This window comes from Balaenoptera physalus (genome assembly GCF_965194825.1).
Source record: "Balaenoptera physalus genome assembly, chromosome: 20".
NCBI classification, from domain to species: Eukaryota; Metazoa; Chordata; class Mammalia; order Artiodactyla; family Balaenopteridae; genus Balaenoptera; species Balaenoptera physalus.
In genome coordinates, this window is record NC_138901.1 from 48,621,402 (window position 1) to 48,648,241 (window position 26,840).

The window sequence follows — 26,840 nt, forward strand, 5'->3', positions numbered from 1 at the left end:
CCCCTGGGCCCTGAAGCGGGAAAGAGGAGGCCCAGACTAGGCTCAGACCTGTGTCCACATAATACTTGTTGACATTTCTTCAGTATTTTTTTGTGTGCTAGTCATTGTACCAAGCACTTCAAAACACTAACCCATTTATTTCTCGCAATAACCTCTGAGTTACTGTGAGGTTACTACTGTTGTCTCCATTTTACAGACATGTAAATTGAGGCCCAGAGTGATAAAGGAATTTGCCTCAAGTCCCAGCTAGAAAAAGGCAAAGTCTGGACTGGAATCTGGCCTTGGCTAAGGCTGTCTAAGGATGCAGAGTCACCACTTGAGCCATCTACCGTCATGTCCATCCAGCCGTCAGCCAATCCTTCCACTGTCGTTCAGTCTGGGATGTCTGTCGAGCTCTTGCTCTGTGCTGGGGGTTACCAAAAAGGAATACAGATGTTCTGTCCTCAAGTTGCTTTCAATCTAGAGGACCACGTGTTCATGCCACACGGAGTATAGCCAGAAGTCTGCAGGAGCTCAGGGGAGGGAGAAAATCCTTCCAACTGAGTTAAGGGAGAATCTGAGTTGGGCCTTGAAGGCTGAGCGAGATTTCAACAGTCAGAGGCATCAGTAGAGGGCAGGCCAGGTGAAGGGAATGGCAGGAGCAAAGGCGTGGGGATTGGAAATAGTAAGGAGTGTTTGAGGAGTCAGCAACAGAATCCTAGAAATGCCCATCGCCCACTGGGGGGTCCCAGTGGTTGGGGGCCAGTGAGGCCTGAAGTCTTCTCAGTGCTTCCCCAACCCTGCAACCAGATACCAAAGAAGCACCATCGGTGTGCCAGAAACCTTACATCTATTCATTCACTCATCCACTCATTCATTTATTAGGGAACAAGTATCGTGTGACAGGTACAGTTTAGGTGCAGGGGGTGGGAGGTAGGATTCAGGGGAATTTGCGATCCTGGGGGTGCGGGGGTGTGTGGAGGGACACACAAAAAGTATATACTGTCCATGCAGTGGAAACCATACAGCAGGCCGTGACTATGGCTTGGGGAGGGGCTGCTGTAGATGTGGTGATCAGAGAAGGCCTCCTGGGGTGCTGATATTTCCCCTAGGACCTGACTGGCAAGTAAGAGCCAGCCAAGCACAGCTCTGGGCCAAGAGCCGTCTAGGCAGAACACGTAGTGCAAAACCCAAGGCCAGGGGTGAGCTTGGCAAGGTGGAGGGATAAATGAGGCCGGCACGGCATGTGGACCTGAGCGAGCAGAAGATGACTGAGGTTAAGTTTAGAGAGGTGGGGAGAGGCCAGCCAATGTCAGCCCTATAACGTCGGGGAAGGAATGAGGATTTTATGCTGAGGGTCACGAGGGATAAATACTTACTCAGAGGTCAAAGAGCTAGTAAGTTAGAGTCGAAAATGCAAATACCTCCCAGGACCCAAAAGAATCATCTGTGAAAACTATCTGCCCGTGGTGTCATGTTTGCCAGAACAGAGCTTAGCTGAAATCCAGACTGTATTTACAGTAAGAACAGAGGGCAGGATTTCTTACTCTGAATCCCCTGCATTCCTAGGATATAAGAACAGTAGGTGTGTGTGTGCACATGCACTTTAAAATCTGTGTGACTAAAATACCCTTACTGCAAGCTATTCCTGAACCCCAAAGACAGACCAGGATTATGGGCATGAAAACTGTGCAAGGAATTTGGACCTCGCTTCCGGGGCCTGCCTCTATCTTCCCTGATAAACAATGCTTCCCTGAACCCTCTGCCCCTTGTCTGAATTCCGGGCCCCCGGAAAACACAACACAGTGTTTCGGGCATCGTGTAGATGCCTGACTTATTTCCATAGACTACTTCTCCTGTTCATGAGGGCCTTGGTGTTCCCACCAATGAAACAGGAACGTGGGGTGTGTCTGGTCAACACCCCCAGGGCAGTGAGGTGTGGTCCCTAAGTGTGGCCTTGATCAGCACTGGACCGCGTGAAGTCTGGTTTTCTGGCCTCTGAAGGTCCTGGGAGTAGGGGCCAGCCTCCAAAGCCAGGGAGATCCCTGGAGAAGAGAGAGAAGGTTCCCCAACTCGAACTTCACCCCCAGATTACCAAATCATGTCCACACTTCCAGCACCTGCTAGGTGAAGGTCAAGAATGGGAAAGCAAAGGAGACTCTTTAGCAGTACGGTTTCCTGAACGGAATCCAGCAGCAGGGCCCAGGGCAGTTGTAGGGCTCAGATGCACAGGAGTGCGGGAACGCTTCTCTCATCATCAACTCCCGCCTGCTGGTTTGCTCTTTAGGGGACACAGGCGGGCCTGGCCCTGGTCCTGGCCCAAACTGTGATGTCAGGACTCTCCCCCGCACTTTTGTTTTCTCTGACACTCAGACCCATTGTTTTCCCCTTTGGCCTCTTAAAGCAGAAGATGATGCAACAAACGCATTCACGTTAAGGTGCAGAAGTAAACAAAGATCACTCAAATGAGATCAGGCGAGGCTAGGAAGGGAATCAGCCTCCATCCTTGCTTTCGGCAGAGCCTCAAAGGCAGGGGGTGGGGACGCTTTAGAATGGAAAGAGGGAAGGCTTCAGGTGTGCCCTGACTGGAGGTTGTTGGCAGGGGGAAGCTGGAGGGGGGCTAACTAGATGTGGGGTATCCTCTCTGATTGTTACGAGAGCACATTTGCCTTTCGCTGATTAGTCCTGAGTTGGAAGTGGAGGTAGCGAGTGGGGATCGAAAATTAAGGAGGCTGGCGGTCATTGAGCAAATCCTGCCCATTTGGGGTCAGTTGCTAGGGAGGTGGTGGTTTGGCTACAGGGCTGTTTGCTGCAGAGATTGTAGGACATATATTTGCGTATGGACTGGCCATTGTCGCCTTTTATGTTTAGTCTCTCAAAGGTATTCGGCATTTGGATGGGCCTATTATTCCTGGAATGAATATCACACACACACACACACACACACACACACACACACACACACACACACACACACCCAGACCACTCTGCACCTTCTTCCCCAAGTCCTGTCCCATGGCTCCTCTCCTTGGGGTCACTACGCACCTAGACACTCAGGAAAGGCACCTGGAGCTTTCCTCCTCCCACCCGCCCCAGCAGCCATCACTCAAACCCTCTGTCTTCTGTCTCCTAACATCTCTGGAGTCTGTCCTCTCTCTCCGTCTTTACTGCCATGACTTCTCTGAGCCCCTGTCGTCTCCCCACTGGATATCCCAGCATGGCCACCTGTCACCTCCCAGCTTCTATGTCTGCCAATCCACCTGCCACATTATCGCAGGTGTAAGCCCCCTATTTTCATCTTGAGGTGATTGATTTATTTAATTAGGTGACACATGCACATTGCACAAAGTCCAACAGCACAAAAGAGTGAAACATTTCCTTCTGTGATGAATGTAGACAACAAACCGCGATAGTAAAGAGCGATATTTTTGACTTTGCCACCAGTAGGAATCAGAGATATTTTCAAATCGTCTGAGAGCTGTTGCCAGTCCCTTGACATATTATGTTAACCATGACTTTGAAATGACAGTAGCCATTAGCCAGTGAAGAGCTTAGTAGTTAAGAAAGAGTCACATTATATCACTATCTTACCCATTTTTTCATATTTTAATAACTGTATTTTGATATAATTGGTTTCCTTTGTAATCCTGTGCATTTTATTTAATGCATTTAAAAACATTATTCTAAGAAGGAGTTGGAAGGCTTCATCAGGCTGCCAAGGGAATCCTGGTACCAAAAAAGGGTAAGAATCTCCGAATCAGAGATTTTCCTATGGGTATACAAACACCTGTGGACACATTTTAAAAAAACACATATGGCAGCATCAGCGTAATCTTTTAATAGAAACCCTCACCTGACCGTGTCACCCTCTTGGTTTACAATCCTTCAAGGGCCTCCCATTTTCACCTTTGTCTTCCAGATAAAGTCCTAGATTCCTCTCACGGCAGGCAGGCGAGGCTCTTTCCGAGCATTACATCACTTACCCCACAAGAATGTATCTTGATCTTTTATGCCTCATTCCGTTCCCTCTGTGCTTACTCCCTCACGCTAACACCTTTTGCCCACCCACAGAACTCCTATTCATCCCTCAGTACCCGCTCAGTGTGCCCTCTCTGGAAGCCTTCCTCAGCCCAGATGGAGGGAGGCTCGGAGAAGGGGCCCCTTCTCTGGGACCCCATTCTCTGGTCTCTCCTTTGCAATGGTGCTGGCTGCCACCCAGGGCCTTGCCTCACTTCCCAGCAGCATCCCTACTTGCCAGGCGCAGAGGGGCAGTGGGAGTAGCCCCCCCCGGGGCTAACCATCAATCACCAGGACGAATAAAATGTGACACCTTTGAGACTGTGGGCGTTTTTGCTGCTGCCCAATGGCCACAGGCTGCTCTGTGCCCGTAACAGGTAAAGGCCGTGATGCCCACAGGTCCCCACCCTGCCCACACCCAGTGTCCAGAGTCTACCCTGGATTCCCTGACACCACCATCTTCATCTGTATGTCACGCATCCACCCTGGTTCCCCAGCAGCCCGGGAGCAGGTTTCTGTGCCAAGGCCAACCCAGCCATCGGCTCACTGCCATCTACACTCCTTTACAGCTTAGACCTTCGCAGTCACACCCCTCATCCTCACAATAACCCAGCAAGGAGGGTGTTTCTCTTATTCTCATTTGTAGAAAAGGACCCTGCATAAAAGACAGTAATGTGTATATAGTTGGAAATGCTCAATATTTCTTATCAAAAATAAAAAAAACCCAAAGCTGAGAGAGGTTAAATAGCTTGCCCAAGGACATGCGGCAATAAAGCTGGGCCTGGGCACTCAGGTTTTCTGACCTCTGACCCTTGTTTCCTATCACAAAAGAAGAAAGTTGCCAGCCTTGGGGTTTGGAAGCCATCTGAGGCTTTATCTCTTCTCTTCATTGTTGGCTTTGCCAGGCAGCCCGCCATGACTACGGACCAGCCCACACAGGGCACTCAGACCCCCTGAAGGCCGGGGCCAGTTCTGATTCATGTCTGTACCCCAGTGTCTGACATTCCTTCATTCATTTATCCAGTGTCAGCTCCGTAGAGGTGCCAGGCACCCTGCTGGTGTGAGCAGAAACAGATCCAGACCCTGCTCCCTGGAGAGTATGGTCTGGCGACAAAGGTTGATATTCATCATGAGAAATTCGTGAAAACAAATGTTTAACTACAGACCATGATGAGTGCTCTGCAGAAGAGGTACAGCGGCATAGGCTGTGAAAACTGGGGAATATACTCCTGAAACCCACGGAGGCTTCCCTGGAAAAGGAATATTTGAGTTAAGATCTCAAGAATGAGTAGACATCAGGTGAGCCAAGTGGGGAGGGAAGAGAGGAGATTAGATACAAATGCCCTGTGGCTACAGGGAAGATGGAGCGTTTGAGAAACTGGAAGAGGGCCACTGTGGCTGGACCAGAGAGAGCAAGGAGGAGAGGCACAGACCAGCCCCCAGATTTTCCTAAGAGCAGTGGGAAAGCCTGCAGGGATTTGAGCTGCTTTGAGGTGTGTGTGTGTGTGTGTGTGTGTGTGTGTGTGTGTTGGGGGGCAGGGTGTGGATTAAACAGGTTTGTGCCTCAAGATCACTCTGGCTACAGCAAGAAGAGGTTTCAGGGGCAAAAGAGGAAGCTACGAGGTGAATAAGGAAGCTCTTGCAGAAATCTTGGTAACAGATGCAGGGGCTTGGACCAGGCTATTGGCCCAGAGCTGGAGAGAAGTAAAGGGGAGCATTGGAAGTGTTGAACCAGCAGGACTGGAGACCTGGAGCAGAGAGGTTATTTGTCCAGTGAAAGCCTGATGAGCAGGCAGGAGGCCCAGTGCCTGCCCCTCAATAGCAGGGACAGCCTCGGGGGAGAGAGGAATGGGGATCTGACCACGGTAGTTTCCTGGCACGGCAGGGTCAGGGGCCCAAGTGGGAAGGAAGGATTTATAGACCCAGGCCAGCACCAGCAAAAGAGGGAGGGGCTAGAGACAGGGAGGTGAAAGAAAGTTGACCCCTGTCCTCCAGAGCCCAGGCTGAGAAAGGAGTACATTCTACAGCCAAGGAACAGCTGGGGAACAACTAGCCTGCTGGCCTGCAGAAGGAGGACATACTGACAGAGGTAGAAAGAAGAGCATTAGCCGCCAAGAGAAAACTCTTCCCTGCTGGTATCTGAGCTCCAGGAGGGGCTGCCTCAGACAGGGTGCAGGCTGTGCCCTGTGCCAATGGCATAGGGAGTGGTGCAATGTAGCATGACTGGGGAGTAAGCCAGTTGGGTCCCATGCCATAGGCCACCAGCTGAGCTTGGCCAGCCCAAGATGCGTTGAGCTGAGCAACAAGGCAGAGAGTATAAGGCGGCCCTGGAGCCCAGGTCTGACTCCCGACTTCCCACTTCTAACACTGGGGATACAGATCGTGGAATCAGACACATTGCGGGGCCAAGGAGAAAGGATCCCCCAGGTTCTGTTCCCATTTCTGAGCCATGAATGCCACTGCTGTCTGGTGAAGACTGTGGGCGCTTCTCAGAATACTGCTCTGAAATGCACAAAATAAAATGTATAGGATGACAAAGGAAACCAACCATTTTGAAATACAGTTATAACAATATGAAAAAATTAATTGCAATTCAGAAATACAGGTGCTTCCTTATTAAAGCATTAAATAAGATCTAGTGTTGGTATAATAACTACCATAATTTCAAAATAGTGATGGATGTAAACAATATTTTGAGATATATTTTGGGTCCATTGCAACCACTAATCTGTGCAGGTACCTAACAGCTGACAGCCACAATCAAATATCTGTGACAAAATCGCCCATAGCACCGTTAACAGCTATATGGTTTTGGGAATTCCCTGGTGGTCCAGTGATTAGGACTCGGCACGCTTTCACTGCTGCGGGCCCGGGTTCGATTCCCGCTCGGGGAACTAAGATCCCGCAAGCTGCACAGCAAGGCATCCCCCCTTCCCCCCCGCCACAACACACACACAAAACAACAGCTATATGGTTCTGTTGCCTCTGTTCATAACCTTAGTTAGATGTTAGCTAAAAGATGAAATTGTTTTCCCATCCAACTTCATGAATCCTGGGTATTCCACGCCCCATTTAAGAGCCCCATGAACCAGGAAGAGCAGGTCAGCGAGTTATGGACCGACTAACTCTACCGTTGGACCGACTACCCAGGAGGGTGGGATGGAACACGGGGCCAGAGCCACCAGGGCCAGAGAAAGCTTCTGAATGGAACTTTGAAAGTGGTTTTGGGTTTTGATCCAGAGACAGACAGACAGACACGGAGAGGGACACAGGGAAGTTGTAAAGGAGTAGAGGAGCCATAGATTCAACACGCTGGTGCCCACAGCTCTCTTTGGAGGGTGCAGTTGGGGACCCAGAAGTGAAGGAACTTGCCCAGAGCCGGGCAACAGGAAGTGGCAGGCCCCAGCGAAGACAGTTCCATTTGGATCCAGAGCCCTAACTCACTCCTGTACACCCTGCTGGTCACAGCGCACCTGAGGCTGGGGGACACCCTCCAGTAGCACGGGAGCAAGCTCAGGGTAGAAGGCAAAAAGCTGGGGCTCAAGAACCAGATGGCCTGGATTCTTCGCTGATTTGTGTGACTTTGAGACATTTACTTAATTTATTTGCACCTTTGTTTCTTCATCCGTGAAATGGGAACAATAGTCATTACCTCACAGAGCAACTAAATGTGATTAAAAACCACCTGGAGTGCATAGAGCACCACGCCTGGCATGGAGTAGTCCTTAACGACACTTGTGCTGTCGTTATTAGCAGAGCTTTCTTCTTGAATCAGCAAAGTCATCGGGCCCAGCCTCCCTCCTTGTCTCTGGCCAGAGAATTCTGGGGGGTGAGGGCATGGGGGGCACACCAGGGTCCAGAGGGCTGGCTTGCCCTTAGCCGCAGGGGAAGATGGGTAACAGGCTGTGCACACTGCGGGTGAGAAAATAGTTGAAGAAACAGCAGCTTCAGCAGAATCTACCGCCTGCTGGGGGAGGAGGAGGGGTGGGTCTCTGCTCAAGGATCAAGGTGGCCCCACCCCTTGTCCCAATGAGTTCATGTCCAGGGTGAGAAAGGTGGTGGAAGTTTCATGGAAAGAAAGTGAGCCTGGCATCAGACAGACTTGGCTGGGCAGGCTGGGTGCCACACCACCCCCCAGGATGCCACTGATGTAGACTACTCGGGGAGTGCTCTTAGGATTATGCAATCCTGCACACCTTGCCTGGGTTCCAGCCTGGCTCTGCCACTCCCTAGTTCTGTGACCTTGAGCAAGCCACATACCTTCTGGAGGTCATCTATAACATAAGACCACCACACTCATCCATGGCTGTAACTACAAACGTGAAAACACCCAGCTCCTAAGAGTTACTCAGTAAACAGCAGCTTCGTCTCCCCAAGACCTTCCTTCAAGCTTCAGGGTACTAACGGCATGAGGTATAAGGGGTGAGCCCAGCCTGTACCAGGTGGAGAAAGCAAGAGGGGCAGGGCAGTTGAGACAGGTAAGAGAGGAGGAGCCCCCAGCCCATAGTCCCAGCAGGCAGCCTCTTCCTTTGGCAAACAAAGAGTGGGCAGGTGCCCCAAGGAGGCTCGGATGCCAGGCACCCTCTTCCCTGGAGGCTTCCTTCTGGCTAATGATTCCCCCGTCCCCCCTCCCCAGGCCTGCGGAGAGGCTCTGTCAAGGAGGGTGGGCCCCTGACATCTGGGGTTGTCTGACTTCATTCCTGCTCCAGGTCCCCTCCCAGGCCTGAGGTCAGGCCTTTCTAGCTTTGGGAGCCTCATGAGGGAAAGGGGGGGGGGTCTCTGGTACCCCAAGACTCACAAGACTATGACTCAGAGTTTACTCCACAATTCCCCGCACAACGCGGGGATGGGGGAGTTATATGAAACAGTGGTCATGCCAGGATTACTAGGAAGGAGACCCCACCATTCCTAAAACTTTTCAGTGGTTTATTCATTCAGAAAAGATTTGCTCTGAAGCCTCCTGGGTCCTGAGCTCCAAGGATCCAGATACAAAATTGACTCTGTCTTCATGTAACTCACCTCCTAGCAGAAGGAACAAACACTACTTAAATCGTCATACAAATAAATATATTCTTACAGGCTCTTGATAAAGCAGGGAAGGCCAGGGTGCCAGGCAGGGATCGACATTTCCCAGGCCCCAGTGTCATCTAGATGAGCCCCCATCTCATGTAAGGGTCCTCACCTAAGCCCCCTGCAGTCCCCAGGGGGACTGGATTATAATGTCTAGGCCCCCCAAGGTTAAAGACAAGGTGGTGAGTGCTTTGCTTCGTTTTCTATTTCTATTTTTAAATGGGACCTTGGGCTCAGGAATCAAGGACTGTGAGTTTCACAGGCTCTCCCCACGCTGTTACAAACGGCCTGCTTTCTCTGGGGACAGGAGGTGACATGACTCTGGGACACAGGCCTGCCCCCTCCAACAGCTTTGCTGTTCCCCTCCCACCTGCAGGAAGCCTACTGTGCCTACACCATCATCCTCATGGCGCTCCTCTGGTGCACCGAGGCTCTGCCCCTGGCTATCACCGCCTTCCTCCCCACCGTCATGTTCCCCATGATGGGCATAATGGGTGCCTCCGTGGTAAGCCTCCCCACCCACAGGAAGACGTGCTCCCAGGGATGGAGGGGGGTCTGCCCTAGGACGCTGATGACGGGGGAAGCCTCATCACAGACAGGGCACATGGAAGAGGGGTCCCTGCCTCTGCTTGGCAGGTTGGGGAGCACTGGGGGAGGAGTCAACTAGAAGACCGGGGGGAAGGCATTCTAGAAATGCCGGGTGCGTGGTTGGTGCCAAGAGTTAATTCAAAGTGGGAGCAACTAAGCCTAGATGAGGGAAGGAAAAGGGGGCCTTGATAGCCAGCTAAAGAGTTTGTATCCTTCTAGTTCAGTGGCTCTGAAACTTGAGCGTGCATCAGGATCACCTGCGGAACTAGTTAAACACATTGCTGGCTCTGCCCCAGAGTTTCTGACTCAGTAGATCTGGAGCAGGGTCTAAGCATTTCATTTCTAGCAAGTTCCAGGTTGTTGATGATGCTGGCCCAGGCACCACACTGAGAACTTCTGCGTTAGTTTCTAGAAAGAGCATTAAATGCTTTATCTCCCAGTCAATGGCTTGCCACGGGAGTGGATTCAGGTTAGATGATCTCTCAGTCATTCCTGAGGGGAGAAAGAACGAGTTTGGCAGGAAGAGAGGAAACTGGTTAATATTAGATGGCAGATGATCCAAAGACCATTTCCATCTGGGTCCAAGAGCCCAGGGGACCAACCTCCGTTTGCGGGAATATCAGTGTCGGCACCCTGTAAGCCCAGAGGCACGGGGGACCCCTTCCTCCTTCTCAACTGTCCCCACCTGCCAGGTCAGCACTGAGTACCTTAAGGACACCAACATCCTATTCATCGGGGGGATGCTCGTGGCCCTCGCCGTGGAGCACTGGAATCTGCACAAGCGCATCGCCCTCCGCGTGCTCCTCATCATCGGGGTGCGGCCCTCCCTGTGAGTTCCCACAAACCAAGTCTGGACGACCTGGAGTGGCGGTGTTCTGGGCACCCAGGCCTTGAAGGGATGCTGGAACACCAGCGTGTCTGTCTGTCCGTCGCTAGGCTGATCCTGGGCTTCATGGTGGTCACGGCCTTCTTGTCTATGTGGATCAGCAACACGGCCACCACGGCCATGATGGTGCCCATCGCCCACGCCGTTCTGGAGCAGCTGCACAAGGTGCCCAAGAGCAAGGACGTTGAGGAGGGCGAGAACAACCCCGCCTTCGAACTCCAGGAACCGAGTCCCCAGAAGGAAGAGACCAAGCTTGATGAGAAAGGTGACGCCAGGCCCTGCCCCAAACCCTCAGTTCTTGAGGAGGGTCTGAGACGATGCCCATGATAGGAGCAGTCATCCTGGCACGTTTAGGGAGAGAAGAGGGAAGCAAGAAGTTCAGTGACCAACGTGTCCTGGTTTGCCTGGGATTTTCCTGGTTTTGAAATGAAAAGTCCCACAGGCTGGGAATTCCCTCAGTCCTGGGCAAACCAAGATGCTAGGTCACCCTGGCAAGCCGAGAGCGGAAACCTGGGTGGGCTGTCAGGGGCCCAGGCTCCACTCTTCCTGTGTGGTTCGGACAGTCTTCTTCCCTTCTCTGTGCCTCAGTTTCCCTCTCTCAAAAGAGGGGTTGGGTCAGGTGGCGACTGGGGGGTCACTCTGGCCTGAGACTCCAGGGAGTGCTGGCCCTTGCAGACCTGGAAGCAGCCTCTGCCCTCCCCCCAGCCTGGGTCTAGGCTGCTCAGTGACAAGGTGCCCCAGAGGCCCTGGAGCCCCCACCAGGCTCCCCAGAACTGGCCCTGCGCCCATCCCCAACCTGAGCTCTCCCTTGTTCCCAGACAACAAGCAGGACGGCCCTGCCCTGCCTGTTCCTTCGGAGCCCAAGGCACAGCAGGACGAGGAGCATCTCCGCTTCACCCGGGGCATGAGCCTGTGTGTGTGCTACTCGGCCAGCATCGGGGGCATTGCCACCCTGACTGGCACCACAACAAACCTGGTGCTGCAAGGCCAGGTCAACTCGTGAGTGACCGAGTGGGAGGGGGTCTGCATTCTGACTGGGGGGGCAAATGGAGCAGGCTGGTCAGCGGGCAGTGTCACACAGCAGCCTGAATCCCTCTTCAGGATCTTCCCCGAAAATGACAACGTGGTGAACTTCGCCTCCTGGTTTGCCTTTGCCTTCCCCACCATGGTCATCTTGCTGCTGCTTTCCTGGGTGTGGCTGCAGTTCCTCTTCTTAGGCTTCAAGTAAGTGGTGGAGTGGGTAAGAGCTGCCCAGGTGCCTGCCCTTACCCTCTAGGAGCTTCCAGTTGGGTACCCAGGTAGCCCTGCGGAAAAGGGCATAATCACCATCCCGGTGAGAAGGCCTCTCCCTCCCAAGGCCCTGCTGTGCACTTGGCCCCCCCATTTGAGGGAATTACTGTTTGGAGAGTATTAGCCCATCTATCAGATGAGCAAACTGAGGTTCAAGACATGGTACACAACTAGATGTGTCAGTGCTGGGACTGAAAACCAGATCTCCTGATGCCCAGGCCAGGTCCCATTCCATAACAATCCCCAGTCCTTTGGCAGGTGCTTAAGAAGCACACGCTGTGAGCCTGGTCAGTTACAAAAGTCCTTGTTGTGCTCCTACTGTGTGCCTGGCCCTCTGCTAGGCACTGAGAACACTAGAAGCATTAGACAGTCCCTGTCCTTGGAGCTCACCATCTAATGGGTGATGATAAGGTAGGAGCAGTGACAGAGGGAAGCCCGGGTGCTGTGGGAGCACAGCCCAGGATAGTGAAGATTCCAGAAGTCCCCTGGCAGAGATGATGCCTGAACTGAATCTTGTAGAGTTAGAAGTCAGCCAGGTAGAGAACGAGGTAAAGTCATTCCAGCAGCAGGAAGAGCTTGTACAAAGGTACAGAGGCAAGAAAGAGCATGCTGGGTTTGGGTGAACTCTAGTTCTGTGTGGCTGAAACACAAAGAGGGAAAAAGAGTATCAGCATATGAAGCTGGAGAAGTAGGCAGGGGAAGATTATGGGGAATCTCATGTGCCACATAAAGAGTATGGACCTTGTTCTTGAGGCCAAGAGTAGTAAAGAGGTTTTATTCCTACTTCCAGCCCTTGATTACTAGTAGTCACTAGAGCTCTGAGTTGAAAATCATGTGAGACCCTGCTGGAGCTCAGTTGGAATCAAGTCTGGGATTGATTAGTGATGTCTGCTATAGTACAGGCTAAGTGTGGTGGTATGACTGTTATTGTGGTATAAGTTGTTATTTGTCCATCCTGCCCAGGCAGTGGGGAGCCATTGAGAGTTTTTAAGCATCGTTGCTGTAAAATTGCTTGGGCAGGTGCAAGGAGGCTGGATTGAGGTTGGGGATGGTACAAAGCAAAGTGTTAGTCAAAGAGACCAGCACAGTGCTAAGCAACATAAAGGATTCAAAGATGTGTGAAGCATGGTTTTTCCCTTGAGGAGCTCACAAGTCCAGCAGGGGAGTTGAGGTTTGCCCAAGTGAAAAGTTAAAAGTCAAAGTGAGTTAAGCACATGGAGGTGGGCTGCAGACTTCTGTGCCTCAGAGGACAGTGTGGGTGGGGCCCAGGCTGGCAGAGGATGCCCAGAAGCCGTAAGAGAGGGAAGGGAGGATTTCCTGAAAGGCTATTGGAGGCGGGGAGTGATGAGTCAGGGCCAGAAGGAGGCCTGGGGTCTAGGCCTCTAGGGCCTCCTCACTCTGGGCGAGGGAGGGCTCAGCACAAGAGAATTCCTGGAAGGACAGAGGGCCAAGCACAGGGAAACCCAATCCCCCATCCTCAGCCTCCCCTCTGCTAAATAAGAGCCAGGACACCCCAGAGTCTTCTGCTTTTCTTCCAGAACCTTGGGAACCTTTACAACTCATGGCAGTTCCCTGGCAGTCCAATGGTTGGGACTCAGCACTTTCACTGCTGTGGCCCTTGGTTCACTCCCTGGCCTGGGAACTAAGATCCCGCAAGCCGCGTGGCGTGGCCAAAACAACAACAACAAAACCACAGGCAATCAGAGCCCCTTGCTCCCCTGCCTGGCGTGGTGCCCTTACGAGCTGTCCCCACCCCTACCTGCAGCTTCCGGAAGAACTGTGGCTTGGGGGACGAGATGAGGGAGCGAGAGCGAGCAGCCTTCGAAGTCATCCGGAGAGAGCACAAGCTGCTGGGCCCCATGACCTTTGCAGAAAAGGCTGTCAGCACCCTCTTCGTCTTATTGGTGGTGCTCTGGTTCACTCGGGAGCCAGGCTTTTTCACCGGCTGGGGTAACCTGGCTTTTTCCGATGAGGATGGGAAAAGGTGAGCATCGTGGGGAGGAGGAATACTTCCAGGAGGAGGGAAGGGAGCAGGGCCCCCAACACAGAACAGGAGGTAACGGTGGGTTGAGGTGGGGGGAAGTTACCAGGAGGGGTGGGCACATCTGTGGGAGGGGTTCCTCTCCAGCACCCCTCCATCCTTTGACCCTGAGCAGCCCTAAGTCGCTAAGCCTGCCCTCCCTGCCCCGCCCGCAGCATGCCATCCGATGGGACAGTAGCCATCTTAATCGCTGTAATTTTGTTCATCATGCCCTCCAAGATCCCAGGGCTGACTCAGGAACCAGGTAAGCACCTGGTCTGGGGCAGGGAAGGGCCTCTGGGCAGACCCCGCCTTCTGGCATGCGACGTCCCTTCGACCACACTCGGCAGGAGTAGACCAACCCCAGAGAAGTTGGGGTGATTTGCCAAGGGCACAGGGACTCAGGGACAAAGTCGTGATGTTGCAGAACTGAGGGTCCCTCTCTTACATGCATTAAGCTCTGATAGAGACCCGTACAGAGGGGGGAAGGGAAGGGAAGGAAAGCCTGTTGGCTCTTGGTGACCCATCCTCTTCTGCTTGGGGAGTAGGAAAACCAGGGAAGCTGAAGGCCCCTCCTGCCCTCCTCAACTGGAAAATAGTTAACGAGAAGATGCCTTGGAATATCGTGCTCCTTCTGGGCGGTGGCTTTGCCCTGGCCAAGGGCAGTGAGGTGACAGACCCCGCCCCCTCCCCCACCCACTTGAGGGAGACCCTGTGACAGGGAAAGAGGGGCCCTGATTCTCTCCCACACAGGGGAGCCCTGACCCCCCACTCGGGAGCCCCCTGGTGGGCAGAGCCTTTGCAGCAGCTGGAGAAACAGGTTAGAGCCCTAAGAGAGGGGGAGGGAACACAAGCCATAGGGACCTCTCGCTAGTCGGATTCTCAAAGCCAAAGGGAAGGCGGGCTTCTCCGGTGAGCAGGGACTGTACTCGGTGACTACCCAGTCCATCCCCTCACCGCCTGCCGGACAGAGAATGCCAAAGCTTTAGCACCAGGGAGTAGTTGGCTGGCGTTGGGTTGACGCAGTTTGCTGGCCGAGGCCACCAGGGGGCACCATGATCATACCCAGCCAGGCTCTGGGGACCGGGTCATCATTCCCCATAGCCTCCATCCAAGACAGAAATCCCTGAACCTGCACCCCCAGCCCTCGGTGTTCTGGCTAAGCTCATTCACTGCATGGACAGGAGCTTTCCTGGGTCAGGGATTGGTTAGTTCATCCATCAAGCGCTCACTGACCGTGCCAAGCGCTGTGCTGGGTGCTGGGTGCTAAGTGGGCAGCATTGTATATAATAAAGTCCCAGCTCCCTGGGGCTCACAGTCTGGCATTATAGGTGTGGGCAAGGCAAGACCTTGGAGCTCTTCTGACCCTGTGAACTGTCCCCGTCCCCCTGTTGGCCTCTTCCCAGCCTCTACCAGGGCCCTTCCCCTTCTCCCTCCTTGCTGGGAGCAAGGTCCCCTCTGTCCCAACCTGCTAGGCTGGAGGGGGCAGGCAGAGGGCTAAGGGTGGCCAGGAACCTCCTGAAGAGAGGTCAGGAGAGCAGGAGTAAATGGGGTCAAAGGTCTGTACTCTCACCAAGCCCCAGGTTTCCCAAGAAAGCCCCTTCGCTTCCCATCTGACCCTTCTGCCCACACCCAACCGTCCTTCAAGAGCAGTAGAGGGGGCTCCTAGGGTTCAGCTGGGTCTCATCTTCCCTCCCAAGCTGCCCTCGACTCTGAAGTTTCCAGAGAGACGCGGGCAAGAGCAGGACCCTCCCAGAGCCTCAGCAGGGGACTCTGGGGCCCCAGGCAGCTCAGCCTCCCACACACCACCCTCCTCTGCCTACAGGAATCGGGCCTGTCAAAGTGGCTGGGGGACAAGCTGACCCCGCTGGAGAGTGTGCCGCCTCCCGCCATTGCCTTCATCCTCTGCCTCCTGATCGCCACCTTCACTGAGTGCACCAGCAACGTGGCCACCACCACAATCTTCCTGCCCATCTTGGCTTCCATGGTGAGCTGGCCCTGCAGACACACCTCCTCCAGGCAGCCTTCTGCCCACACTGCCTGCCGGGGCCCTGCCTGAAGGTCAGAGTGACCCGTCTGCACCTCCTCTCATTTCTGGGAAAGGACCCCTGAGCTTCCACCCTTCCCCAGGCTCCTCAGTAACTTTGGGCCCCAAGGCCCTCTGCCCCCTGACTCACTCCATCCCTGATGACATCACCCCTGGAGTATCCTGATGGGGCTCACTGGTGGCCTCGCCCACCTCCCTGGCCCAGCTCCTGTTCTTGTCATTCCTGAGGTGACAGCATGAAATTGCTCCCCGGAGCGTCCCCAGCCCCTTCTTCTCCAGGAGCGTTCCCGCAGCCTTTGATGATGACACCCACAAGCCCCTTTGAGATCCGTTTAATGGGTCCCTCCCCTTCCCACACCCCATAGGGCAGGGCCGCACACTTATCCCCTCCAGAGAGGTCAAGGGGCCCTTTCCAGGTCACCAGGTGCCTTCTGGCAGAAGTGGTGGGTTCATGGCCAGAGTGTGTATTGGGGTGGGGATGGGGGCTGTCCCTCAGAGAGGGAAGCAGGAGAATGGGGGCCACGCCTTCCCCTCTGGGACGGGGCTGAGATCAGCTCTGCCCCACTGTCTCCCCCTCCAGTCTCAGGCCATCTGCATCCACCCCCTCTACGTCATGCTCCCCTGCACGCTTTCCAGCTCCCTGGCCTTCATGCTGCCTGTGGCCACCCCGCCCAACGCCATCGCCTTCTCATTCGGAGGCCTCAAAGTGACACACATGGTGAGTGGCAGGGGTCTCCAATGCCTCAGCACTCCCTGCTCTGTCTTTCCATCTTGGTGGACCACAAAGTAGCTGGAAGTCGCTGAGATTCTCAGAGTTTAGAGTGGACCCTGTTGGGGTGGGTGGCAGCGGGGGAGGCTGGAACATGATCCCCAGTTGGAGTACCTTCCGGCCCTGCCAGCCCTAGGCCACTGAGAGGGAGAGGAGGGGTGAGGAATTTAGGGAAGGCACCAAGATGCCAGGCACCCGAACCCAGGGATATGGACTCAGAGAGGATGACTCAGGGCTCTGGAAGCTCCCCTTTCCCCTGTTAGCACTGGGATTAAAGCCAGTGGTGGGGGCATCACCTAGTGCTGCAGGTTAGACCCAAGGGAGGACTTCCCAGGGAGAGTTTTGCTAGTGAGAGAGCTCCTGAGCACCTATGAACACCTAAGGGATGGGTACTGGCCCAGCTCAACACCCACTCATTCAGACTGGCTCTCCTCACCCCAGGCCCAAGCAGGATTCATGCTCAACATCCTCGGGGTCCTGGTCATCACGCTGGCCATCAACACCTGGAGCATCCCCATGTTCGACCTGCACAGTTTCCCCTCCTGGGCCCAGTCCAACACCACAGGCTTCTGTGGGGTCAGCGAGGCAAACATCACAACACCTACCCCCTATACCACGGTATAATCTGGCCCAAGCCAGGAAGACCCACCTCGTTCCTGTTCCTCTGAGCTGGGAGGGGAAACCCAGGCTCCAAGCCAAACATTGAGAGAAAGGCACATGTATACCTAACCTCATGTGTCTCTTCAAGGAAGATGTATGTGAGCTCAGTCCTACGTGTCTGAGGAAAGTGTGTGTATGTGTATGTGTATGTACGTGTGTGTGTGTGTGTGTGTGTGTGTGTAAAGACGGTGTGTCATGTGAGGATGTTGTGCAAGCGGGGTTTGTGTGTGTGTGATGATCCTAGGTGGTGTATGCTTGACAATGTACACTTGTGAGGTCACAGACACGACAGCGTGCTCTGTCTGGCACTCCAGGTCTTTGTCTCCCCAGCTTGGTGGGTGACCAGACCCTTTTGTCCTCTATTTATTGAAACTCAGGGTTGGAGCTGCCTGGGCAGCAAAGCCTACCAGCAGTTGCCATGGCTACAGTCTCTGGGACCCGCCCAACATACTGAGTTCTCCCCAGCCTCTCAGGTCTGGGGGGAGGTTCAAATATCAGCCCCATTAAAGTCTTTCAGTAGAGTCTGTGGTGGTTTTTCACGGCACTTTCCAGGGCTGGTCCCCAACATGGTTCAGGCCCCAGGTTGGGAAATACGCTGGGAGGGGACCTGGCATCTGTCCTGTATGGCGGCCCCCTTGGCACCCCTCCCACCCAGGGGAGAAGGTAATGGCCAGGGAGCTCTGCCAAGGCCTGTCGGAGTGGACGCAGCCACCCAGGAAAGCAGCACTGACATCACCCAGCCCGGCTAATTGGGAGATTCTACTCCCTGCATGTCTTTGAGAAAATCAGCCTCCCCGTTCCCAGAGCCCTCCCTGGGCATTTACGTAAAACCCTCTGCCCCTGCCAACTCCTCACAGACCCCTCCACCAGCTGGAAAAACCAGTCCCACCAGACCAGGGGAGGCAGGCTGACCCATGCTAGGTGCCCAGAAAGAGGGACCCTCATCCAAAATGGCAACCTGCAGCAAGAAGGATACAGGTGAGACTCACAGGAACAGGTTCAAAACTATGGCCTTCAGAGTCCAGGACCAGACTGCGCTCTGGATCATTCTGCCTCCCAACCTCCCCTCCCCCACTCCTCTGCCTCTCCGCCTTCATGAATTCCAGAGTTTTCATTTATCTGGCAAGGTAAGGTGGGGGTGGGGAAGGATGTCACCACATCCATCATCCATCCTGGGAGCTCAACATCCCTTCCTGGCTGGAAGTTCATCTAGATGGAAGTTTCCAAGAGTTCCCTTCTGCTGCAGTGGGAGAATAAAAAGAGATCTTTACCATCACTCTCACGCCCAGTAAAACAGGGAAATGAGTCGTGAAGAAAGAAAACCAGAAAGGATTTAATTCTGGATTTCCCCCCTGGGCCGGGCCTGCACTCAGTACTCCCAGAGCTGGGGGTTTGAGGGCTGGGGGGAGGGGGCCGCTGCATGGGGGAGAACATGGCTGCCTCCAGGGCACAGGAGATCCTGACAGGACATGCCAGACCTCCAGCAGAATGAGGAGTGTCAGGAGAGGGGCCCTGCCCCCATCCCAGACCCCCAGGCTGGCATTCTTCACTCATGAAGCACAGTCATAAATCACGGCTCCCACCCAGACCCACACTCGGACCCCCGACAAGGCCCCAGGCGACAGCCCCCTCCATTGGGAGTGGGCCAGGCCCAGAGTGGTGGGACTCCACCAGTGGCTTACCCGCAGTGGGTTCCTAAGGAGTAGCCCCAGCCCCATCTGCAAGGAGGACCCTCTGCTGCTACTTTCTTCGGGACCCTGGTTTGGTACCCACAGTCCAGCCCTGGCTGGGGAAGAGATAGGTGTGCTTCCTAGGGGACACATGGCCCTCCACTGTTCTCAGCTCCCCTTTGGACCTCTCCACTTCCCCTTCAGTCTGGCTCAGAGAGGGCCAGATGGGGACTGAGATCACACAGCAGCCCCACGGGATGAGGACTGGGCTGGCCCTGCCTTCCTTCTCAGGCGAGGAGGTGGATGGAAACTGGCCTAAGGGTGGAGGGGTCGGCTATGGTGGGTGCCCTGGCAGGGCTCGGGGCAGGCTTCCCCCCAGGTGCTTAGAATCCATCCTCCTCAGCAGGCGGGAGGGCATACGGGAGGCAGGCAGCACCTCTTGTCCTAATCACTGTCATTAGCTGGGCAATAAAGAAGCACGGACTGGGCCTTTGAAGAAAGGGCCGTCAACCCAGGTCAGGTGTGTGCAGGCGGCCTAGCAGCTCAGCCCCTCCTGGGCACACACACTCTGGGCTGCAGGTGGATGGGGCTCTGCGGGGATGGGGGTCTATGCCCTCCCTGCCCGGCCACTCACACCCCTTCCCCCCATGGCTTCCAGGAAGGTAGCAAGGGGTTTTGAGTGTCTCCTACGAGCTGAACTTGCGCAGTGCTGGGACTCACAAACTTCTATGGTAGTCAGCTTCCCGTTGCTAGAGAAGATCAATGAGGCCAGAACAACTTGAGGACAGTCTGCCTGATGCGGCTGTGTCCCTAGTTCCTAGCACAGGGCCTGGTACGGTGACTGTTGTATGAATGAATGAATATATCAGAAGGATGGGGGGCTTCTTGCTCCTGGAGGGAAGTCTGCCCTCAAAGCCCTTTTCCAGACTGCTGTGTGTGAAGTGCTATGTGACCTTGAGCCAATGTCACCTTTTCGGCTCATCAGATAGGCCCAGTTTTCCCCTGCCCCTGTCCCCTAGGGCCCTGGGAATGTCCCTGTTTCCCTCCCCACTCTTCCTGCTGGCCAGCCCCAGCCCCAGAGAACGGTAGCAGCCAGAAAGCCCAGCAAAGAGCTATCAAGACAAGTTTTTTAAGGAGAAACCTGGCACGTGTGCTTGTTAGGGGGATGCAGAAGGTGGGAGTGGGGATATTGATCCCCCTCTCTGGGTTCACCTTGACTTGGGCTTTAGGTCAAGGGAAGCTCTGTGGGTTAGGATCCTCAACCCCAGAGCAGGCCCCTTGGGGGCTCAGGCCATGACTCCCCTGTCTCCCCAAAGTCTCAGAGGGGAGGCTGCTTCATGAAATGGGAGGGGTGAGCTGTGCAGGCGGGTGGGCAGTGCAGCCAGGGGTGCAGGGTGAGGGATGGGGTAGGACTGGGATGGGTGAGGTTCTGGTGGGTTCCAGCCTGGAGAGGGTGCCCCCTGCAGTCTCCACTCAGTCTGGGCCCCATTAGTCACGATTAGCAGAGCCAAGAGGTTTTACTAGGGGCCTTAAAAGAGTGAGCCTCAACCTCAGGGAAAAGAAGGGGGAGAGGAGGGGATGCAGGTGGGGGCAGATGGAGCAGCTGATTGGGAAGAGTGTGACAGGGATTCAAAAGAGCTGCTCTTAAAGGTGGGGAGACCCACAGACGCCTATACACAGAACCACTGATTCCTGTGTCACACAGAGGACAACACATAGACATGCACAGACACCTGCGTACATAGTTACACACTCACAGGTACTCATAGCCCTTCAGACACCCAGAGTCATTCATGGACACACACACACATACACAGTCACAGACATTTGTACAAACACTCACTCAGACGCTCACATAAACACGGATGCCCATGCACACAGTGTCAGACCTGAGTGTTCCCAGAAGTACAGAGAAGCTCACACACACTGAGACACAGATTCTGGCACAGACACGCCCAGCATCACTTTATAGCTCCACAGACTTAATGCACACCCATGGAGACACATGTGAGCATGGTAACAGAAATGTAAATACTTGCACACTCACAGTCACACACACACACACACACACACACCCCGGCATTGCTCCTCCCCATCTCCACAACCATGCCTCCTGCAGCAGGAGGGATTAAGGTGAGACAGGAGAAGCCTGCCCTCCCCACCCAGCAGGACTCGAGCTACAGCCCTCACCACTGGTCCCCCCCACCAAGCTCTCAGCTTGGAAACTCCCTGGATTTCCCAGAGGGTCAGCCACCCAGAACTGGCTCAGACCTCCCAGCCCAGCGCCCTTGTCACACACCTTCCACGGCCCTGGCCAGTGCTCCTCTGATCATCTACAGCCAAGGAGCTGCCTGCTCTCCCCCAGGAAGCCCGTCCTGACTAACTCCAGACCTCGCCAGCCCTTCCTTGACCTGGGGTCCTTGGGCCTCAGGGCCTCCTGACAGCCATGCTCGGGCCCTGTCCCTCTGCAGATGTTCTTAGGGTCTTCCACGCCAATGGAGTGAGACTTGGAAGGCCTGGGAAGTGGCAGGCTCAGTCTTGGGAACTCACTTTTGGAAGACAAGTTCAGCTCACATGAACACAAGTAGACAGGGAATTCCCTGGCCGTCCAGTGGTTAGGATTCTGCGCTTCCACTGCCATGGGCCCGGGTTTGATCCCTGGTCAGGGAACTAAGATCCCACATGCTGTGCAGTGTGGCCAAAAATAAATAAATGAATTTGTTTTAATTTAAAAAAAGCTCACATTCTCTTAAAACATACATACACACACACACACACACACACACACACACACACACGTGGACAGAAGATAGCCAGTCCTGACATGGGGTGCTAGGAGGGAGCCCCCCCTTCCCTCACACTGGGACTCCCAAAAGTGGAAACACTCTTCCTTCTCCCTGGGGACACCAGACTGCCTCATGGCAGACAGTGGCCAGAGAGATTTCCCTCCCTAGTCAGGGCTGTTACTGGCTCAGAGCAGCCCAGCCCTAGGCAGAGCTCAGCAACAGACAGTGAACCGGTTCTGACCTCCAGTCTCCAGAGAGGCAAATCTTCCCCTGGTTCCAGTCTGTTTAAACACCAAGCTACAGCCCGTCCAGGCCAGAGCCCAGCTCAGCTACATCGGCAGATCCTGAAATTAGGGTGCTGGAGTGTGTGGGACCAAACCTCCAGATGGAAGCAGCTTCCAAGGGGAGCAGAGACGACTTTGCAATAGCTAGAATTGAGGGTAGACACCAGGACAGACTTTCTGGGTCTAGGAGAGAATTCTGAGGGTCTGGAGAGGATGAGAAAAGGAGAGGATGGTCCTGTCTGGAGGCCGAGAATGACCTCACAAATCCTCTTTCAGTCTCAATTCCCAAGGCTCCTGCTTCTACTCCCAACTGCACGCAATGAGGAAGTAGTACTTCCCAAAGGAAAGAGGGAGTCAGAGCCCACACCCATTCCTGGGGCAGAGGTGGGATCCTGTCTCAGGAGGGAAAGAAGTTCATCTCAGCCATAAGAGTCTCACTGTAGGAAGGTGAAAACCACAGACTCTCCTGTCAAACCATCAGAGTCTCCCTGGGACACTTGGCCGCTAAATTCATTTGCCTTTCCTTGATTTTTAATGAAGTTGAAAACTTTTCATTTGTTTATTGGCCATTTGTATTTTATCTGTGAATTGCTTATTCATGTACTTTGTCCATTTTTCTGTGAGACTGTCTTTCTTCTTATTTACTTAGAGGAGCTCTTTGTATATTATGAATATTAACCCTTTGTCTGTTACATGTGTTGCAAAACTTTCTTCCAGGCTGTTTTTTGTCTTTCAACTTAGTTTATGGTATATTTTGCCCTAATGAAATATTTAGTTTTTTACGTAATCAACAAACATTTCTTTATGTTTTCTGCACTTGATGTCATGCTTTAAAAATGAATTCTCCATTCCATAATTATAAAAATGTTTCCTATTTTTTTTTTTTTTTTGGCTGTGTTGGGTCTTCGTTTCTGTGCAAGGGCTTTCTCTAGTTGCGGCAAGTGGGGGCCACTCTTCATCACGGTGCGCAGGCCTCTCACTATCGCGGCCTCTCTTGTTGCGGAGCACAAGCTCCAGACGCGCAGGCTCAGTAATTGTGGCTCACGGGCCTAGTTGCTCCGCGGCATGTGGGATCCTCCCAGACCAGGGCTCGAACCCGTGTCCCCTGCATTGGCAGGCAGACTCCCAACCACTGCGCCACCAGGGAAGCCCCCTCCTATATTTTTCTATTTATTTGTATGGTTTTCCTTTTACATTAGATCTTTAATCCATCTGGATTTTTTTTAATTTATTTTTAACATCTTTATTGGAGTATAATTGCTTTACAATGGTGTGTTAGTTTCTGCTTTGGATTTTTTAATGTATAGCATGAAGTAAGATTTAACTTTATTTCTTTCAGATGGAAAACTCACTATCCCAAGTTCACTTATTGAATTTTTATACTTTACTACTGCTTTAAAATATGTTATTATCATATACCAAATTCTCACAAATACCTAAGTTTATTCTGGACTCTATTCTCTTCCATTAATTTATTTGTTAATTTGCACCAAGATCACACTGTTTTAATTGCAGAAGCATTATTGAACATTTTGAAATCTAGCAAGGCAAGTTCCCTCTATTAGCCTTCTTTTTCAAAAACTTCTAAGCTATTATCATGTATTTACTCTCCCCTAAACTATATATATATGTATATATATATCTTTTTTTTTTTTTTTTTTACTTTTCGGCCACACCACATGGCATGTGGGAATCTTAGTTCCCCAACCAGGGATCCAACCCACGTCCCCTGCAGTGGAAGCGTGGAGTCTTAACCACTGGACTGCCAGGGAAGTCCCGCTCTTCCCTAAACTTTAAAAAGGAATTCAGTTAGGACTCAGCGCTCTCACTGTCCTGGCCCAGGTTTGATCCCTGGTCAGGGAACTAAGATCTCGCAAGCCACGCAACGTTGCCAAAAAAAAAAAATCAACTTGTCAAGTTCGGGGAGTGGGGAATTAGACTTTTGATTTAAATTACATTTAGTTTAGGGGCTTCCCTGGTAGCGCAGTAGTTAAGAATCTGCCCTGCCAATGCAGGGGACACGGGTTCGATCCCTGGTCTGGGAAGATCCCACATGCCGCAGAGCACCTAAGCCCGTGCGCCACAACTACTGAGCCTGAGCTCTAGAGCCCACGTGCCACAACTACTGAAGCCTACGTGCGTAGAGCCCGTGGTCTGCAGCAAGAGAAGCCACCGCAATGAGAAGCCTGCACTCCGCAATGAAGAGTAGCCCCCTCTCACTGCACCTAGAGAAAGCCCACGCGCAGCAACGAAGACCCAACACAGCCAAAAATAAATTAATTAATTAAAAAAAAATAAATTACATTTAGTTTATAGATTATTTAGAGCAGAATGGCCATCTTTACAATATTATATTGAGCTTTCCAATTCAGGAACATGATACTCCTTTATATTTATTCAGTTTATTATATGTCTGTCAGTAAAGTTCTGTTGTTTTCTTCATGTAGGTTTTATGTACTTTTTATTAAGTTTAGCCCTGGGTATTTTGTAATGTTGTTGCTATTGTGAATTGGATCTTTTGTCTCCTTATACTTTCTTTTTTTTTTTTAAATTAATTTATGTATTTTTGGCTGCATTGGGTCTTCATTGCTGCACGTGGGCTTTCTGTAGTTGCTGCGAGCAGGGGCTACTTGTTGCGGTGCGTGGGCTTCTCATTGCGGTGGCTTCTCTTGTTGTGGAGCACGGGCTCTAGGCGCACAGGCTTCAGTAGTTGTGGCTTGCGGGCTCTAGAACGCAGGCTCAGTAGTTGTGGCGCACGGGCTTAGTTGCTCCGCGGCATGTGGGATCTTCCCGGAACAGGGCTCAAACCCGTGTCCCTGCATTGGCAGGCAGATTCTTAACCACTGCACCACCAGGGAAGTCCCTCCTTATACTTTCCAGTTGGTTGTTTTAGTTGTAGAGAAATGGTTTTGATTTTTCTATACTTAACATATATTCTGCTACCTTGCTAAATTCTCTCACTAGTTCTAATAGTTTTACAGTTGATTATCTTGGATTTCCTAAGTAAACAATCACTTCATTTGTAATTTTTGAAGAGCTTGCCTCTTTCCTTCTCATATGTATGTCTCATTTATTTTTCTTATCTTATCGCACTGGTTAGGACCTTCAGAATAATGTTGATTTGATAGCAATGATAGCAGCCTCCAATTTACAACTTTATTGGTTCTCTGGCCAGAGTATCCATAATGAAATACCTGTGAGTCTAGAAAACCATTAACCCTGTACACATCAGATAGGAGCAATTAGCAAACACACTAGAAGGTCCTGACAGCTGCCCTTTCACTGTGAAACTCCACTGGTTATCAGGTTAAGGGAGCAGGGCTTTTATTGCTAATATGAGTCCTAGAGAAAGGTGGATTAAGTCAGGTCTCCTGTTCTAGCCCCAGAACACAACTCCTATACCCAAGCAGGCAAGCCAGCACATCCTCATTTCCCACCCAGCACCACTGGGCTTGATAAATAGAAAGGGGGCACATGTCTGTTGAACATCTACTATATACCAGGGATAGTGTTGAGAACTTTAAACACAGTCTTATTTAATCCACAACAATTCTGTGGGTGACTAATATCATTCCTTTGTTAACAGGTGAGAAAACTGAGGCACAGAGTGGTAAGTATGGAAGATGACACGGCTAACCTCACTCACAGATGAGTTCATTGTTATCTGCCTCAGCACCATCTTTTTGAAATGGATATTCCCTGCCTAGACCAAGAAGTCTCCAAATGTTTTAGTCTACTCTACACTGGTGCCAGATGACCACCAGGAACCCCCTGCCAAGGTTGACATTACTTCCCTCCTTGGAATGAGACAGAGTAAGTAGGGCGGAGCTGACCTATCCACACTCTCCGGCCAGAAGACAAATCCCAGGCTTTGCTGGGCACTCTACCACTACATACCTGGAGCCTTTAGTTCTAGGAAGAGATATAAGTGGGCTTAGAGGCCAGAACAAGGGGGGAGGGAGAGGAGGGAAAGAATGGCCGGGGATAGGAGACAGGGGTGGGGCAAAGAAGATGAAAAGGGAACAGTGAGTAGGAGGTGGGGACAAGGTCTGGGCCGGGAGCCTGGGTCCTGGCGGGAGCAGTGGGGACCAGTTTCCAGGGCTCTCCAGGTACTCCACCTCCAGTGGGGACTCTGAGCCACAGGGTCCACTCTGAGGGGACCAGGACCGGGGCCACAACCACATAAATTTGTTTCTATCCTCCAGACCATAAAGAGTGGCCGTGGGATCACGACACAGGACAGGGGCCGCCATCTCCACCTGCTCAGACACACAGATACACACACAGGGCAGGATTACTGACCCAGACCAGAGACATGTGTACAGACACAAGGGTGTACACACACAGATGACACACAAGAGGGCACGGACACAGGCCTGGATAAAGGGACACAGATCCACACACAGACATGTGGAAAGACATAGACGCAGACGCACAGCAACCCAGGAGAAAAATGTGCGAACACACGGAGACACTCACATACCCACAGACACACAGAGGAAGTCACGGACACATGTACATGTGGGTGCACACACCCAGACACCCAGGGAGACACCCTGAAGGTGTCAGAGGGACTGTAGAGAGACAGGCAGATGGCTGGACCTCGTGGACAGACAGGCCCCAGCAAACCTATGCTTGTGCCTGGCCCTTAAGGGGTCACAACTATTGCCTGTCCATGGCAGGCCTGAGAACCCCGGGCTGCCACCTGAAACTGCTCCCCAGAACCCCCTCGCCAGCTCCGTGAACGCACATGCGGTGGCCCAGCTCTCCTGAC

The 26,840-nt window shown here is 52.8% G+C and overlaps 2 protein-coding genes across 3 annotated transcripts in view; both read left to right on the forward strand.

Moving 5' to 3' along the window:
* The window catches only part of SLC13A2 (solute carrier family 13 member 2), a 52,962-nt gene extending 35,115 nt beyond the window's left edge, over window positions 1-17,847 (forward strand). For both annotated transcript variants that reach the window (XM_082442276.1, XM_082442277.1), the window contains 11 exons: window positions 9,443-9,571; window positions 10,347-10,483; window positions 10,591-10,805; window positions 11,359-11,539; window positions 11,642-11,764; window positions 13,596-13,814; window positions 14,027-14,115; window positions 14,399-14,520; window positions 15,676-15,837; window positions 16,478-16,615; window positions 17,108-17,847. In XM_082442276.1, the coding sequence (XP_082298402.1) occupies window positions 9,443-9,571; window positions 10,347-10,483; window positions 10,591-10,805; window positions 11,359-11,539; window positions 11,642-11,764; window positions 13,596-13,814; window positions 14,027-14,115; window positions 14,399-14,520; window positions 15,676-15,837; window positions 16,478-16,615; window positions 17,108-17,290 (1,698 nt within the window). In that variant the 3' untranslated portion in view covers window positions 17,291-17,847. The remainder of the gene's footprint in view (window positions 1-9,442; window positions 9,572-10,346; window positions 10,484-10,590; window positions 10,806-11,358; window positions 11,540-11,641; window positions 11,765-13,595; window positions 13,815-14,026; window positions 14,116-14,398; window positions 14,521-15,675; window positions 15,838-16,477; window positions 16,616-17,107) is intronic.
* Window positions 17,848-23,761: 5,914 nt separating this feature from the next.
* FOXN1 (forkhead box N1) overlaps window positions 23,762-26,840 on the forward strand; it is a 29,550-nt gene continuing 26,471 nt past the window's right edge. The window contains exon 1 of the mRNA XM_082442267.1: window positions 23,762-25,879. Coding sequence (XP_082298393.1) covers window positions 25,870-25,879 — 10 coding nt within the window. The 5' untranslated portion in view covers window positions 23,762-25,869. The remainder of the gene's footprint in view (window positions 25,880-26,840) is intronic.